General features: G+C 37.9%; 1 protein-coding gene across 5 annotated transcripts in view; it reads right to left on the bottom strand.

Moving 5' to 3' along the window:
* Positions 1 to 18,179, bottom strand: part of NBAS (NBAS subunit of NRZ tethering complex) — a 310,311-nt gene that overhangs the window by 144,012 nt on the left and 148,120 nt on the right. For all 5 annotated transcript variants that reach the window (XM_081797179.1, XM_081797175.1, XM_081797176.1 and 2 more), the window contains 3 exons: positions 14,594 to 14,823; positions 11,368 to 11,480; positions 4,668 to 4,781 (listed from right to left, as the gene is read on the bottom strand). In XM_081797179.1, the coding sequence (XP_081653305.1) occupies positions 4,668 to 4,781; positions 11,368 to 11,480; positions 14,594 to 14,823 (457 nt within the window). The remainder of the gene's footprint in view (positions 1 to 4,667; positions 4,782 to 11,367; positions 11,481 to 14,593; positions 14,824 to 18,179) is intronic.

Genomic DNA, 18,179 nt, shown 5'->3' with positions numbered 1-18,179 from the left:
AAAAAAAAAAAAAGAACTTTAAATTTTTTGCTATTTCTTTTATATTTTGCCCTTTGAATGTTGTTTCTAATTATAATTAATAAATGACAAATACAAGGTGCGGGAAGACTTAAACACACAGTAAACTGGATAGAATTTTATAGTTTCTCTAACAGTACTACCTTTTATTTATCATAGTAAGCATCTAGACTCTAAGAACACATACCAAAATTCAGTTTATGTTAACACAAAGATCTCAATTTTCTCAGGAAGATTCTTGGAAGTCAACTTAGATGTTATGTCCTTCTCTGACATCTCTACACAAGAATTCTTCACAAGAAACACGTGGTTTAGGCGCCCCTCCTACATGTTCCTTTACTTTTCATTCTGTGAATACCAATTTATTGAGATTATCATCTTAAAAATCTGTATCTTCTATCAGAATTTAAGCTCTCTGAAGACAGGGATTCTTTCCTTGTTAAACTCTCAGTACCTGGCACCAAGTCATACACATAACTGGGGCTCAAAAAAATATATCCTCAATGAAATGAGTACAGATTCTATCCAGAATGTAATTTTCAATTATAAGACAAATAATTCAAAGTTACAACATAAACACAATATGTATACTTAGACTAAAAAAAAAAGTAAAACATATTTTATATTTCAATGAGGTAATGAAACCTCATTATTTTCAATATTTCAAAAAAGGAAAAAAAAAAAAGAAATTACCCAATGGCCCCTGCATTTTTAGGCTACAATGTGATTTGTAAGAAAAAAATAAACAGGGGCGCCTGGGTGGCTCAGTCGTTAAGCGTCTGCCTTCGGCTCAGGTCATGATCCCAGGGTCCCAGGGTCCTGGGATCGAGCCCCGCATTGGGCTCCCTGCTCAGCGGGAAGCCTGCTTCTCCCTCTCCCACTCCCCCTGCCTGTGTTCCCTCTCTCGCTATGTCTCTGTCAAATAAATAAATAAAATCTTTAAAAAAAAACAAAAAAAATAAACATATCACAGAAGGGTCTGAATCAAAGTTTTAAAATATGTCACCATTAATCTCCATCCTGTGCTGCATAGGTTTAAATAAAATCCACATATTGGCCTAAGCTAATCAAAAAAGATTAAAAAAAAAACGATAAAACACTACGATTCATAATATTATTTTAGAATAACACCCATGTTCTGTAATGCTCACATATAACACTGGAAATAGAATATGCAAAAAGTTTCTCAATAATAAATGCACATATCACACTTAATATAAAACCTATTTCCTAGATAATACTCTTGTAATTTCTGCATTTATTCAGAGTATCTAAATCAAAAATGAAAAGGTCCAGGGGTGATTCTTTTTTTTATGAGACAACTTGAATAGGTTGCAAAGATATTTTGCAGATATAATTAAATCCCCTAATTAGCTGACTTTAAGTAATGGGTCCATTGATTACCATCATCCAACAACCAAAAAAGAAATGGTGGAAACAAAGAGTTAAGAGTAAAGGATTCAAAGTGAGAAAATTCTTAACTGTGAAATCTTCAGTAAATTAACTTCTTTATTCCTATCTCCTCACATTCTAAATAAGAGTCATATCTCTGCTATAAAGGACACAGGAAGAAGTAACTTAGATAAGTATAAAAGCATAAAATGAGAATTATTATTGTTAATGTAAGCTTTTATATGAAGATGGGTTCAACAGTCACCTTGGAGTCCAAAGTTCAAATACTGAACTACTTTCAATTCTAGAAAGTTCCAATCTGAACAAGTGGGTAAAGGGGGAAACATAACCAAAAATAGCCTAAAAGAATGATCTAGAAAAATACTACAAACGAAACAAAACAAAACAAATTCTTAACAGTCAAGAGTACGGCCTGGCAAGACATCTATTAAAGAAAATGATTCAGATATTTAGTCTGTAAAGGAGAAGATTAATGGTGGCATAACAAGGCTTTGAGTATATTAAATATAATTTAAGCTATGTCCATAAATTCTCTGACACTCCTTTCTAAAGATGGAGCTTGCTGCCCCTCCCCTTGATGGGAGCTGGTTAGTGATTTACTTCTAACAGAATATGATGGACATGATGATGTGTGACTTCCAAGACTAGATCATAAAGGACCTCACAGCTTCCTCCCCACTCTCTCATGGATCAACTGCTTTAGGGCAACTAGGTATCATGTTGACAGAACATTTAAGAAACCGTATGGAGAGGTCCATGTGGCAAGGAACTAAGGCCTCTTACCAGCCAGGAAGACACTGGCGTCTCCTCCAACTGCCCAATGAGTAAGCCAGCTCAGAAGCAGATCATCCAGGTCCAGTCAAGCCTTCAGGTCGAGCCCATATATACTTCCCTTAAACTTGGGAGGGCCCATGTGACTGCCTCATGACATGATGACAATGAAACTGCCCAAATTCCAAGGCCTAGGTTAGAAAACCCCGTAAAGCTTCTGCTGGTTCCTCTCAGAACACGGACTCTGGGAGCCTTCAGCCACCATGTAAGAATCGCAGTACTCGGCAGCCACCATATGAAAAGACCACAAGGAGAAACCATACAAAGAAGAGATTCAGCCCTGGCTATTCTATCCCCCAGCTATTTAAGTCTTTCCAGACCAGGTGCCAGATATGTAAGTAAAGCAACCTTTGAGATGAGCCAATCTATCCCTAGGCATTATCTGGGTGCAATTTCATAGAAGATTCTGAACTGCCTGGCTGAGCCCAGTCAATCTCCAAGAACTGAGAGAGACAAAAATTAAATGATTTTGTTTTAAAGTCACTAAAGCTTCGGAGTGGTTTACAAAGCAGCAGTAGATAACCAGAACACCCTAAAAGCCTCAGATAAACATCACCAGCCTTGCGATCCCCTTCTTAATTACCCTCCTTGCCAGGCAAAAATATTAGCATTGCCCTTCTTCCAAGCTCTCTAGTATCTGTATGCAGAAGCCAGGTACACATCCTGTCCTGTGCTGCAGTGTAATTACCGGCTTCCTGAGCCCTCTAAGATTCTCAGTTCCCAGAGGGAAGAAGCTGTGTGTACCAGATCCTTGTATCTCAAGTACCCAGCACAGTGATACTCCCTCACCTGTCTCTGCTTCCATTTCTTCATCTGTAAAATGCAGCTAACAAGAGGCTATTGTACATCATGAAAGAGCGAATATGTAAAAAGAGTAGAGAAGGGGACTGAAAGGTTGTTAATCCCATTAAAAATTCCTACAATTTACCAAGATCACGGGTATTCCTGTTTCCATGTCAACATAACAGAGGACAAAAATGGAAACTGGTCTTCGCAGGTACATAAAAAATGCTGACAGCATCCCTGAGCTGCTTCATTAGTTTCTGCGAAATTTCATTATGAAAGTCTTCCCTGATGATCAGAGTGCTTCAAAGTTTACAAGGTGCTTTTATAGGCATTAACTCGTTCGGGGGTCTTGGAAACATGGAGGATGAAACCAGGGAGTGTCATTCCCATCTTCCAGAGACAGAAACTGGAGCTAAAGTCGCTTTGCAAGTGTATGGGACAGTCAGGACTGAAGCAGCCTTCTGATCTACACCCAATCTCTCCCCTGTCATCCAAGATGCCTTAGGATGGGTGACGGGTTCCAAAGCTGCAATGGACCCACAGGTAAAGATGACAATGCTCTGCTTTTGGACAACTGACAAAGGAAAATGTACTAAAACTATAGACCTTCAGAATCAGTCATCTATATTGAGATTTAAAAACATTAGTAAATGTATGTCCCCTAATACACTAAATATATATGTTTTTTAGAGTTCAAAATGTAAACAGGAATCCTGTTTACTTTTGAGTCTATAATATGTGGTTTGGACAAGTCTAACTTCAAACCACAGCTTATAAAATATTTGGCCAACAACTTTTTTTTTTTTAAAGGTTTTATTTATTTGAGACAGAGAGAGAGAGAAGCACAAGCGGGGGTGGTCAGAGGGAGAGGGAGAAGCAGACCCCCCACTGAGCAGGGAGCCCTTTGCAGGACCTGGGATCATGACCTGAGCTGAAGGCAGACGATTAACCAACTGAGCCACCCAGGCGCCCCTGGCCAACAACTGTTCTTGTAGAGATAAGTGCAAGTCAAAAATACAAAAGAAAATTATTAAGAAACTCTGGTAAGCAGAACAGTGCGGTTAAAGAAGCATGAAAGGTAGAGTCAGAAAGACTTTCCTTGGAAGCCAGGGTCTGCTATTTAACCCTGCTGAGCAAGATATTGCACTTCTCTGAACCTCAATTTCCCTTATAAAATGAGAAAAATACCATCATCATTACCATGTAATAGAAGATGAAGCACGATCACCTATGTGAAAACCACACCAAATAGTAAATGCACAAATTCTTCTAAGAAATTGCTCGAATTCAAAAATATACCAAATTTGGACACTGAAGGTGAATGGTAGGGCTGACTTTTCTTAAGCTTTCTGGTTACAAACACTCATCCCAGCTTCTACTCCTGACCTCACAGCCACCTGCTAGCACCCTGAATGAGCCTGTCCTTGTTTAAAGGACAGACAGACCAGCAGCTCAGTATGGGGACACATTTCTCTAACATGCCGATCTTTGCAGAAAAGATAAATCCTTGCTCAAGAGCAGCATTCTGACACCTGCAAGCACATATTCTGACGTTTGCCCAGGATGATGTCAAGAATGACATGGAAACCTTACTCTGCAATTCAGCATTCAAAACTTACCTGCTACTCTCAGCAACTCAGCAAGGCCCAGAAGCTTGGCGGACTGTTTGTAGCATGTGGGGGACTGGCAGATACACTCCTTAATGAGGCTGATCCGATCAGAGCACAATCGCACTACGAAAGAAAGACGAAAGACTCATAACCAGGGACATCACCAAAGAGTGTCACGATGGTGTAAGCAAACACAATGAAAACTCTTAGCCTCCAGATCAAAAAGAATTTAGAAAGACACAATTATTTTTTAAAAATTAAAATTACTGTTGCTTCTGAATACTGTACAGCTAGGATCCTTTGTTACCAACCTCCTGAAACAGCAAATGCACTGGCATTCGGAAGCTAAGAAAAAGCGTCACCTTTTCAATTGCCATGTGAGGCCTTAGGGAAAATTTTAAAGAACTCAGTATTTGTCTTTGAAAACTTCACATACTTCCTATTACACCAGAGGCCCCAATCATTTTAGCCCCCTACCCCAAAACCCATTCCATGTTCCAAACATGCATTTTCTACCGCTACCTCAACACCCCAATTTAAAGGGTAGGAATCTTCAAACCGCTCACTGTTCCAATTTATTACCCTTTCTCCAAACAGGTCCAATCCTCTCACTTACGCCAGATATTAGGAAAATAAAACATGTCCGATCAAACCAATTCACATTATGAGGTAATTAAGGACACTTAAAGGGAGAAAAAAACTTCAGTAAAGATTATTCTATATATGCTAGGAAGAAATGGTTATTTATTTAAGGGAGAGGGATCAAGATATAAGAAGCATGGCACTACCTGGACAGCTGGGGCCCCATAAATACAACAGTAGCAACTATAACGAGAGCAGCTGACGTTACATGAATGGCCTACGTCCCAGGCACTGCTGCAGGGGATTTACATATATTAACCCTACAAGGCAGAAGCTGACAAGGCAGGTGCTATCATCTTCAGAAAAAGAAGTACGGAAAGGTCACTGAAAAAGTGATGGAACCAGAACTCAACCCAGCCCCTTAAGCGTTTTTCAAGCCTTCATTCCTTTATCCATCCCCAAATCCATGGCTATCTCCCACACATTCTGTGTTCTTCCCCAGAACTTCTTATAGGTGGCAGAGAGCCCAGGGGATGGGGAGGTAAAGGAGAGAGGTGGTGGTTTTTCTTTGGAATGGGCTCTTTTAGGTTTTCATTATGATTTAATTTCAAACTTACAGAATGGTCGCCAGATGGTACAAAGAACTCTTTGCCAAGAAAAATCAATCGTTAATAATTTGTTCCATTTATACTTGCTCATGTACCATCATACATGGGAGCCCCCCCCACACACACATACACACACACACAAGTACACGTGCACACACATATACACATGTCTGTTTTTTCTGAACCATTCAAGACTAAGTTGCATATATCCTGTCCTTTTGTTCCTAAACACTTCAGCCCTGGGTTACTTTAAGATGGCTATTTATACATCTGCTAGTACAGTCATCCTTTGTGGCTTTCCTATAAAACATAAAGTAGATGCAGACTTCAATTACTTAGTTTACCATCATGACAGCCAACATCTACATTTGAGTCTAACTTTGGTACACTGTATTATTGTTCCCAGTATCCACTGTAATTATTCATACCCCAAATACCCACCCGACGAACACTGGGCTTGGCTGTGTAATTTCTTGGGTGATGAAATGTGAGTGGAAGTGACATATGCCACCTCTGAGCCAATGTTTCATGAGAGTCACCATGGGATCCCATTGCTGCTCCTTACCCCTCCCGTGAGAATGCCATCCCATGAGGTGGTGCAGAAATGCCTGGGAGCAAGAAAGCAACTTGCTATCACGTGTCATTGAGGCTTTTGAGATTCCTACATAGCACAGTCTAGCAAAAAGTAACTGATATAGAATACTTCAAACTTTTCCATAACTTTCCTCAATCAAAAAAATGGGTTTTTTTCCTTCAGTATCTGCTACTGTTTTATGGGGTTTTCTCCTTGTGTGTATTTTAAGAAAATGTGTATTACTACTTCAATATTCCAGAGTCAATTACTATGAGAAAGGTACTTTCTACATGTTTCTAATTTGATTTTCAAAACAACACCCATCATAGATCCCATCGTTACTCCACATATGTAAAAACCTGAGGTTTTCATAGAGGCTTTTATAGCTGTATTTGATGAATGATGGTGCTCTTAGAGAAACTCTAGTTTTAATAACTCTAGTAAGTGGATTTCCTTACGGTCACCATTCTTTTTCTAGCTCCATAAAATCAAAGTAGAAAACTAAAACCATATATAGCAATGGATCCTCATTTTCTCTGAAGTTCCAAGTTTGGTTCTTTGTCTGATTCTTGCCCTAAGCAAGCCGTAACTACTAATATTTCAAGTACATTAAGTAAATTTGGAGAGTGGGACTCTAATAGAGTGCAGTTGCCATGTTCAAATGTCTTTTTACTTTATTTATTTATCTATGTTTTGAGCCTCTGGACAATCATTATGCCAATTCTCTTTTACTGCTTACTGCAGGACATGCTACATTGTATTTCAAAATGTGATTTTTCAGGTAAATTCAAGCCTTAGATATTATTATATTTCTGTGAAGGAAAGGAGTCTTCAACACCTAAAATTCCTTTTCAAATGGAACTAACAATATGGATATGCATGTATGAATCTTTTAACAATTGGAGATCTCTTATTTTCCTGTGGATCTCACAACTATATATCCAGTGTTTAAAAAAAAATCTGAAACAAATAATACATTATATTTAAAAAAAAAAAAAAAGATAGTAGGAAGGGAAAAATGAAGGGGGGGAATGGGAGGGGGAGATGAACCATGAGAGACGATGGACTCTGAGAAACAAACTGAGGGTTCTAGAGGGGAAGGGGGTGGGGGGATGGGTTAGCCTGGTGATGGGTATTAAAGAGGGCACGTTCTGCATGGAGCACTGGGTGTTATACGAAAACAATGAATCAGGGAATGCTACATCAAAAACTAATGATGTAATGTATGGTGATTAACATAACATAATAAAATTAAATTTAAAAAATAAATAAATAAAATTAAAAAAAAACTATAATGCACACTGACACACACATGTAAATGCATAAAGAAGCATGTGCTGATAAGCTACACACATGCCAAACACTCTCATCACCACCTTATATGAGACACAGACAGTGAATCATGCCCAGTAAACCACAGATGCAAAATATCAATTTCGGTCACTCATGAACGGCATCAAAGGCACACAACAACACAGGCAGTTACTTGTGACACTGCTGAAGTACAAATCTGAATTGTACAGGTGAAGAAGGTGACAATATGCAGCAGTCACTTAGCTGATGAGTGAGAACACCGGAGTTTCCTTCTCGAATCTTTTACTTTCATGCTGCTTCATCAGTAGAGAATGGTCTACTGTTTACAAATGTAGGTTTGAATTCTAGGTCCACCTCTGTGCGACCCTAAGCAAGCTATTTAACCCCCTGAACTTTGATTTCATCATCTGGAAATTGGAAACAATAATAGTCACTGCTTCATAAGCTATTTTTTTTTAAAGATTTTATTTATTTATTTGAGAGAGAATGAAAGATAGAGAGCACGAGAGGGAAGAGGGTCAGAGGGAGAAGCAGACTCCCTGCTGAGCAGGGAGACCGATGTGGGACTCGATCCCGGGACTCCAGGATCATGACCTGAGCCGAAGGCAGTTAATTAACCAACTGAGCCACCCAGGCGCCCGCTTCACAAGGTATTTTTGAGAATGAATAAATACCTATAAATATACTGAGAACATAAAACTCACTCAATAAAGGTTAGTTATTACTACTGCTACTGACCTATTCACAGAAATGCTTATGAAGTATGGCACCCTCTCATGTAAAAATTCTCAATGTTTCAAGATACAACTTTCAGGTCCTTCTAGAGAATCTTTTATGATTACCTCCATCTGAGGAAGGTGAAGCTCAAAAACATGAAGATGCCACAGGGCACACAGCTCAAAGTGGCTGAATCAGAATTTAAACTCATACATGACACTAATGTGACTCTGTCTTGTCATCAGGGCCAGTCCTTCCAAGTCAGGAAGTGCACCTTATTCCTTTCATCATTTCGGCTTCTGGAACAGGGTAAGAAGCTATCTCAGTGGTTTTTGAATGGAAGGAAAGCAGAGTGGAAAGAGAAGAATGAAGGGAGGAAGAATGAGAAAGCAGGTAAGAGACTCTAATTCCACCACCAGGTAGAAACTAGAACCTCCATGAGAAGTAACAAAAATGACAGTTGATGACTAGAGCTCTTGCAAAGTCCCAAGCACCGTGCACACATGGCCTTAACCTTTCTAAGCAATTATAGACGGTGCTTCTTAGTATCCCCATTTTGTAGATGAGAAAACTTAAAGAGAAAGCAAGGTCAGATACTTGTCCAGTTACTCAGCAGTAAGTGGATCCAGGCTGGCTTTACCTGCAATGCTGGGGGGCTGAAAAACTGATTTACTCTATGACAGAAAGAACATGGGGGACAACTGAAACATCCTGAATCTGCTCATGTGAATAGCAAGAATAATTTACACAAAATACAAACATCCAAATTATGGGGAAAGCACACACATGCACACACACACACAAACACCTCTCAGGAGACTCAAACATAAGGAATCATTTTTCATAATTCTGTTCTTGCTATTAACTCCTTAATTAGAATATAGCTAGTACTACTAGGCTTCCTTGGTGACTAGTAGCAACTCCTGAAGTGTAAGCAAAGGAGGCTTTAAAACAAAGCAAAGTGACAAAATGAACAATGTAAGCTACAAAAATACCTGGACTATAAATGTTTAAATATCCAGTTACTTTGTCCAGTGTTCCCAATGAATACAAAAGCAGCTTACACCTAAATTGTACCTGCGGCATAAACACAATAAATAGGATACAAAGGCAATATCCCATCTCCCATCTAGAAGATTTTCTGACATTCATTCTAATAGGAAACTCCAAATCAATATATCAAGCTGGAGAGCTGTCAAGACATGAAAGCAAATGTCTTTCTTAAAACACTCTTCAGTCAGGAAATTTCTCAGAAGTAAGAGCAGGATAGCAGGTTTGGTTGCAGATTTTCAAACTCATCAGATGATGTGCAAATACTGTCAGCAAAAATACTGCTAACTGAGCACCACAGAAAATTAAAGCTCTATTTATTATTTCAAGTCAACTGAAATAATTCATTAGCATTTGAGGGACTGCAAGAAAAGGTTTTGTTGTATTACATTAATTTGCCTGGATTAAATAAGTAGCTAAAACACACACATATACACAGAGTCAAAGCTATAATGACTTGGCCTTAGAAGAGATACAAGAAGAGCAAGTTTCATAGTGCTCTGGACTCCCCCACCACTGAACACTTAATTGAAAATGTGTTTCAGGGGAGGCAGTTCATGATTTAAGGCATTTGAGAAAAAAATGAAAATATTTTTAGTAACTCTAATTAATCTCCACAACTTTAAAAAGCTTTGAGCTCAAAAATTACAGGAATGATATTATGAAATAGAATTTTCCAGTAATTTAACAATCTCCTTATATATACTTGTTTAAGATGCTATAAGACATGATAATCATGAAGAAATTATTTCCAAACAATGATATTCAAGGTAACAGTAATACTACCTTGTTCAAGTCTAATAAATTTATCTGATAAGCAGAGCTTTAATTTTTAGTAAAACTACAGTAAAAACCCACATGAAAACATGAGAATATGTCTAATGACTTTTATCTCCTAAGATCCATCTGACTCAAAACCCTCAAAAACACAGGACAAAGACACCGAGAAACCTGTAACAGGACCCCATTGTCCAAAGGTACCAGGAGTTAAAAAAAAAAAGAAGAAGAAGAAGAAGAAGAAGAGAGAGAGACAATTCTAGTGAAAATTTATCAAAAACCACAGATGGAAAGAAGTTGGCTACACCTGTCCTACTCCCAATTCCAAACATTTCCCGGGTTAAGAGTGAAGAAAAGAGATTATATGGAAGGCACCAAGCATACTGCTAATAACCAAGCTACCCGCTTCATTTAGGGCACTGAGGTCCAGAGTTCGAGGCAACAGGAAGTCTACCGCCCACTTGTGAGGTAAGGTTCAGGACACTGGGAGACACACACTGTCCTCACAGCACAAAGTAGATAATGACACGTTTGGGGTGGTACTTACCGGACTTGTATACTTAGGCAGAAGAACTTGAGCAATGTTAAGATATCCTTAGTAATTAAACTCTAAACAAGAAATTCCTGTCATTCCTTTTAATAAAATAGTATCAACATAATTAAAGAATATTCTGTAGTAAGCATAAAAAAATAAACTATTATCAAAATGTACAGCTATTTCTAAATCTATGCAACTGAAACAAAATACAGAAATAAACTGTACATCAAAACTGATGGAGATCCGAAACTCTAATCCACAATCCCCCATTTGGTTTTATCCAATAAAATTTACTGATATTATTTCTTTTAATGACATAACTGGGAACTTACAAAATAAATTTATGATAAAATGTCAGCTTTATTTTTTCTTTGGGTTTCTACTAAAGGTTTCCTTTGAAAAATGGGGCAGAGAGTCAGATCTACTGCTAATGGATTAAATGACCAAAGGTACTCTTTAATTCAAAAAACTACCAAGGAACTACACTAGTGATTCAATGCAAAGTAAGTTAATACTAAGTTAATAATGCAACATTAAATAGAAACTCACCTTGCAAAGGCAGGATCTTTACCCCAAATTCTTCAAGACATCCAAGGGCTTGGATAAGATCTAGCTCCTCCTGAATGGCAGCCGGTCTATCAGTTATCAGCTGTAAGCAGCACCTAGGGGAAATAAGATCAGCTTAAAAAAAAAGAAGAAGTAACATATGTTTGGCTAAGTTGCCTTTCTGTATTCAACAGCATGAGATCCAACACATATTTATCAAAAGCCTCCTACATTCCAGGTATCCTGCTAGATGCTTTCTGCTATCTTACTTAATCCTCATAGCAAGCCTGTATGATAGGCAAATAGCATCACCTGTTTCCTAAGGAAGCCAAAATCAAAGCTCAGAGAGGTGTAGTGATCTGTGCAGGGTTGTACCGATAGTAGGGAATGGTATCACATTATAAAGCAAAATATGTGAACTCTGCCTTCAGAGGTAATAATCATACAGGAAAGGTTTAAAAAGAGAGACAGAATTCAGAAAATTTCCAGTTATTCTTCCGGGAAAGCAAACATCTCGTTTCGGTGACAACTTCGACTCCCAAAGGAAAAACGAATAGGCTGAGACACTGCACAAAGGACATTTTTCTGATCATAAGGAACGAGTCCGTTGGTAATGCAGTGCTGAGATGAATACAGGAGAAAGTGACTTTACTAATAAGAATCTGTAACACCTATGGAGTATTTTAAGCACATTTAAAAAAAATCCAGACAAAGTGTACTTAAGAAATCTTTTCATTAACAAACTTACTTTCTGAAAGGTGAATGTGGAGGTATACTGGGACACAGGACTGGAAAGAGGCAGAGATCAGGCCAGGAAGGGCTAATGGTGCTAAAATCATGTACCATCTGATGAAGATCCCTCGGCCCCAGGATACATCTGTATGACTCAGTGATGGATGTGAGCCTACCTTACTTGCAAAATTGTAAAATTTAAACAAGATGAGCCCTAACATATACTGCTGATTCAAATGTAACAAGGGACAGAGCCTACGTGCGGTATCTACTAAAATTCTACTGCATTACCTTCAAACTCACGAATTCCGAGTTCTAGCAATTTGTACTACAGACAGGCTCGCACAGGCCCATATACCCACACATAATTAGGAATGTTCACTACCACAGTGTTTTTAAAATACAACAGAATGAATTTTTATCATGAATTAAATAAATTCTAGAAAGTCAACAATGGAATATTCTACAACCATCAAAAGAAGAATAGATCAAGCCTACATGCCCTCATGAAAAAACCTTCAGTATAGATCGTAAGTGAAAATAATGAGATCCAGAAAGGTATGTATAAGTAGTAAGCACTCATTTGTGACTTAAGAAAGAAGCAGGTAACGTATAAGAAAGTATTTTGGAAGGATTCACAGGAAAATGCTTTAAAAAGATAGCTGAGGGATAAAGTTAAGGGAATGGGAATGAAAAGAGAATTATTGTAAATACATATCCTTTTTTGTATTGTTGAATATTTTTATCTTGTGAATGTATTACTTCCTCAATTAAAAAAACTAGTTCATAATAATTTAATCAGTAAGAATGTATGGGCTATTTTCTTTTTTTTTTTTTTTAAAGATTTTATTTATTTATTTGACAGAGAGAGACACAGCGAGAGAGGGAACACAAGCAGGGGGAGTGGGAGAGGGAGAAGCAGGTTCCCCGCAGAGCAGGGAGCCCGATGCGGGACTCGATCCCAGGACCCTGGGATCATGACCTGAGCTGAAGGCAGTCGCTTAACCAACTGAGCCACCCAGGCGCCCCTGTATGGGCTATTTTCTATATTAAATATAACTGTGAACATTTAAATATATCCAGGCTCACAGATCATCACCAGTCTAGTGTCACCTTATACACATACAACATCTTTTCCAAATTAAGGTGTGTCCTTGTGGGAGAAAAAGGGAAATACTGGAAGTGTAGATTTAAAAATGATCTGTGAGAACACCTGCCAAAAAGATTTAGGTCAAACACAACTCCCAGTTTCAAAAGCTACTCTGTTTGATATTTTCATCATCTGAAGTAGAAATACAATCCCTTAGGAGAGAAGAAAAAAAATTTACTATTTTTAAGAACTCTGTCAAGTTCAATAACATGGTTTGAGAAAATATGGCTCTCTCTGTAATAAGATATCACTGGGGAAAAAAGTTTCCTTTAAGCTTTTCGCTGCTAGTCATTCGGGGGGAAAAAATAAATCTAAATAGCTAAATCACTACATCAAAATAAATTCCAAATGGGCCTAAAATTTCAATGTGAAAATATAACTATCAAAGTAATAAAAAACAGTATGAAAAACTATTATAAAGGTCTTGGGAATTAAAGGTCTTTCAAAGGATGATACACAAGACAGAAATTATAAAAGAAAATAACAATTAAAATCTTTAAAGATTTTGAATAGCAACTTAAAAGATAAATCATATATATATAAAAACTTGACAACATGGTTAAAACATGTGAGAGAGGAAAAGGGCAATGTCCTTTATGCACAAAAAGCTCATAAGAACCAACAGTCAAAAGAGGCGCCTGGGTGACTCAGTCAGTCGAGCATCCAACTCTTGGTTTAGGCTCAGGTCATGATTTCAGGGTCATGGGATCAAGCCCAGCATCAGGCTCTGTGCTCAGCAGGGAGTCTGCTCAAGGATTCTCAATCTCTCTCCCTTTCTCTCTACCCCTCTCCATGGCCCCTCCCCCCACACTTGGACACACACTCTCTCAAATAAATAAATCTTAAAAAAAGAAGAAGAAGAATAAATAGATCAACACTAAATTTCCAGTACAACAGGCCAAGAGAGAAACTGAATTCACAGTCCAGAAATTTTCACCTGAAAAAGATTTCAAATCTTTATCGTCTAATCAGGTCCCTCCTCCCTAAACAGAGCACAAGTCATGTAAAGCATAGAGCCATTGCCTCAATGTGCTACAAATTCCCAGAACTTGAATTTGCAGGCCAGCTCATGAATCCTTCATAACAGAAGCAATGTGCAATCTTACAGATAATCAGCAAGAAAGACTGGGAAAGCATGCTGGAGAACAGGGGTCATGGGAAAGTTGATGAATATTCATGACGTGATTATCTTTCTGTATTCAAGCAATAAATAACTGTGCCCCATACAGTATAGTCGATCTGTACTTGTGGCAATATATTTGTAAAGGAAAGAATAAAACCAACAATGGAGTTTGTGTAGTCTGACTTGTCCCCTCCCTCTTCTGGAAGAATACAGAATTACTCCACCTGGCCAGATCCATGCAGCTATCAGTGAGGTTGGTAGATGAATTAAAGTACTCTCTGCTGGCAGCCAAAACCAAGTCAATACTTCTTTCATAACTGACCCTGTACTGGGTTTTCCCTTTATGGGCTACACTAGCTGGTGGGTTTATTGAACAGGCGCTGCAGTGCATCATCTGCCCAGCTAAGTGGATATTTTCAAGGCGACTGGAACACAAAAGGCTTTCTGTAAATATCTGGGGAAAAGAAGAAACTTTAATTAGTTAAAGAGGGCAGATTCAGTTCTCAACAAAATGAAGACTCTGATATCCAAATGAAATAAATTAAAAATACATCCATCCTACAGGTAGCAGGTGCACGACCCTGTAAATGCACTAAATGACAATGAAGTACACTGTAAGTAGTTAATTTTATGTTATGTGAATTTCACCTCAATAACCAAATTCATCTTTTAGGAAGAAGTAACTTAACAGAACAAACCAATATGAAGCCTAATACAGTTGACCCTTGAACAGCACAGGAGTTAGGGGTGCTGAACTCACATGCAGTCAAAACTCCCCATATAACTTTTGACTCCCCCAAAACTTAACTACTAATAGTCCACTGTTGACCAGGAGCCTCACCAATAATATGGACAGGCAATTAACACATTATTTTGTATTTGCTGTATTCTATAACTGTATTCTTACAATAAGGTAAGCTGGAGAAAATACATTTAATATTGTACTTATCAAAAACAAACAAACAAACAAACCCACATATAAGTAGACCTATGTGGTTCGCACCCATGTTGTTCAAGGATCAACTGTATCTTAATGTGTTACAAGGAATGTCTGAGTCAAACTATCTGAAATTCATACTCGTTAAAAACAGGATTCTGTCCCATACTCAATAGGGTCCACTCTGCTTAAACTATAACCATTGAATTTTTTAAAGAATATCTTTGAATACAACACATAAAATTTCTAACTGCTTAAAGCATCTGAATTCAGTCTTACAGACTAAACAGCCAAGCTATAAATGCAACATTGATTTTTTTTCCAATCTGCAGACTAAAAACTATTTAAATAAAACAAGAGCCACTGATGGAAGGTATTCGTGCAAATATCATTGTATTCTACTGGCAACTAATAGCATCAATTAACATAAAATTTATTGTATAACTGAGAATATTTAGTTATTACTTAGTCTAGAAAAGTCTTAAACAAAGAGATCCTTTAAATATACACTAATAATGTCAATATGTAATTAGTATAAGAACTTCCCCACGAATGTTCACCCCTATTAGGCCTCTGCTGGATGAGGATAGCACAGAAATAGAAGCGAGAGATGAAAAGCAGATTTCATGAAGAATCAAGAATCTTCTTACAATTAAGACTACCCAGTTTTCATAGGATCCCCTTATTTTCACTACTTTCTAGGCTTCTGGGGAAGGTAGTTATTTTTAGACAGGCCTTCATTAAAATGACTATGATGAGAATAAAATTACTAATAATCTACAAGCGATCTGCTACAAAATACCTATTGTGGCAGAAAGCAAATTACTAATGAGCAACGCTAATCATTTATATCTGACAGGTGAAAATGGCTTACTCCAAGTGACCCAAATGACTCAGATATGACGGTTTCTCTATTCCTTTGGTTTATTCAAGTAAGCCATAGTTAATGCCCGGTATTGAGAAATACAACTCACTCACTCTAAAATTTAAGTTTTTGCTAAAATGAACAATATAGATTTCTGCTCTACATGCTGTAATGAAACCTTTAACTTTCTCAAAATTGTGCCATTGAGCTTTCAAATCATTTTCCAAGATAGCAACCCCTAATATAATAGCCAAAAGTCAGTAAAACAACATAGCATAACTTAAAAGTTACTAAAATGATATTTAAAATGTAAGTTTGAAAAAAAATGTAAGTTTGCCAAATCCATATTACCTTCCTCTAGAACCATTTCAAGCTGTTATGATATGCTTTCAAATGTTTCTCGAAGGAGAGAGGCTAATGGCCAGAAGTCATTAAAATATCAAAGCCTAATAAAAAGGTGTTAAAATGTAACAAAAGCAATTTAATATGTCAGGTTGTTATAAGCTAGTTCAAGTGTAATATATTTATGCCAATTTTCCAATCAGAATCAGAAACAGTAAATAGCAAAATAATGCCATTCCAACTTAAAAACACTACTGCAGACATATAAATGATGGTTAGGCTTTGGAGCCCATGTGAATATAGATGTTCTCCTGGAATTGGAATTCAAGTTTCACTTTAGACACAAAAGGGGAAGTTACTGGCAGTTGTATGTACATGGTCTGAGACTATAAGCATCAATGTAAACTTCACACTCATTCATTAAAACCTGAAGTCCGAATATAAAACCATTTCTCAACAGTCTATATTAGCACTCTTTTGTTAAAATCACCTTGAATAAAAATACCAACCAATTTCACAAAATAGAGACCTATTTTTATAACTCATTTTATCAAGGGGTCACGCTTTGCAATGTCAGAGCACAGCAACGTAAGAAATATCCTATAGAATTTCACGTTTGGCTTATGGACAGAAAAACTCAAAATGGAAACCTGCGTTTAAATTATATCTCATTAAAAATTGGTTAGTTGGATAATTTTTCCACATGAGCTAGGAGTAATTTGGTAAGACATATACCTTCCAAAAATATTAATTAAATCCCCCTGGGTTACACTCCTCCATCAATTAGCAGCCATTTCTTAAGTATCCTTTGTGTTCCGGGCATTACAATATACACTGGGGGATAGGAGGCTGAACATGAATATGATAATGCCTACCTAGGGGCTCATGACCAAAGGGAAAAATCACACATGGAAACCAGTTACTGCATTTGAAAGAAAGACTATATAATAGAGACAAGTTACATGAAAGGACAAAGGCAGGCATCCTGGAGGGCATAATTAGTGAAGTGGGTGCTGAAAATTACCAGGAATTTTCAGATCAAGGAAAGAGGACTAGATCCAAGCACAGGGAACAATGCAGATGGAGTCACGGGACGTGAAGCAGCATGGTGCGTGGAGAGTCAGGGCAGATCTGGTTGACACGGTGGAGCAGGGGGGACACTGTGTCCCCTGTACTTACAGAGTGGCACGGGGGAGAGTGGACACGGAAGCTCGATCTGCTGTGGCCTTCTATGCCATGCTAAGAAGTATGGTTACTTTCTGATACAGACATGGAACAAGCAGCAAATTTAAGAAGGGGAGTGTTACAAAAAGGTGTTTTAGAAGAATGCTCTGAATCAGTGTAGATTGGAAATATGGAAGCAGGGAGACAAGTTAGGAGGAATTGCAATTTAGCAGAGATAGGACAGATTTGAAAAACCTTTCCCAGCTACATCAATCAAATAGGCATTAGTGACCACCAAGACTATGGTAGTGAGAGGAGTCCAGGAGGAGTCTGTTTCCTAGCTGAGGATTAGCTTGCCGAATAACCTCTGTTGCAGTGAACGAAGATTGGGGCGGGGGGTGGGGAGACAGGAGGTGAGATATGCGAGTGCTCAACTTAGAAAGCACTACTCTACTCAATTCACCGCTATGACTCAATAGTATTACGTATAAGTGAGGCTTAT

Source organism: Leptonychotes weddellii, chromosome 10, assembly GCF_054177405.1.
Source record: "Leptonychotes weddellii isolate Sample4059 chromosome 10, ASM5417740v2, whole genome shotgun sequence".
Taxonomy (NCBI): domain Eukaryota; kingdom Metazoa; phylum Chordata; class Mammalia; order Carnivora; family Phocidae; genus Leptonychotes; species Leptonychotes weddellii.
Note: the sequence above shows the minus strand (reverse complement) of the source record. Positions and strands in the feature narration are given on the sequence as shown.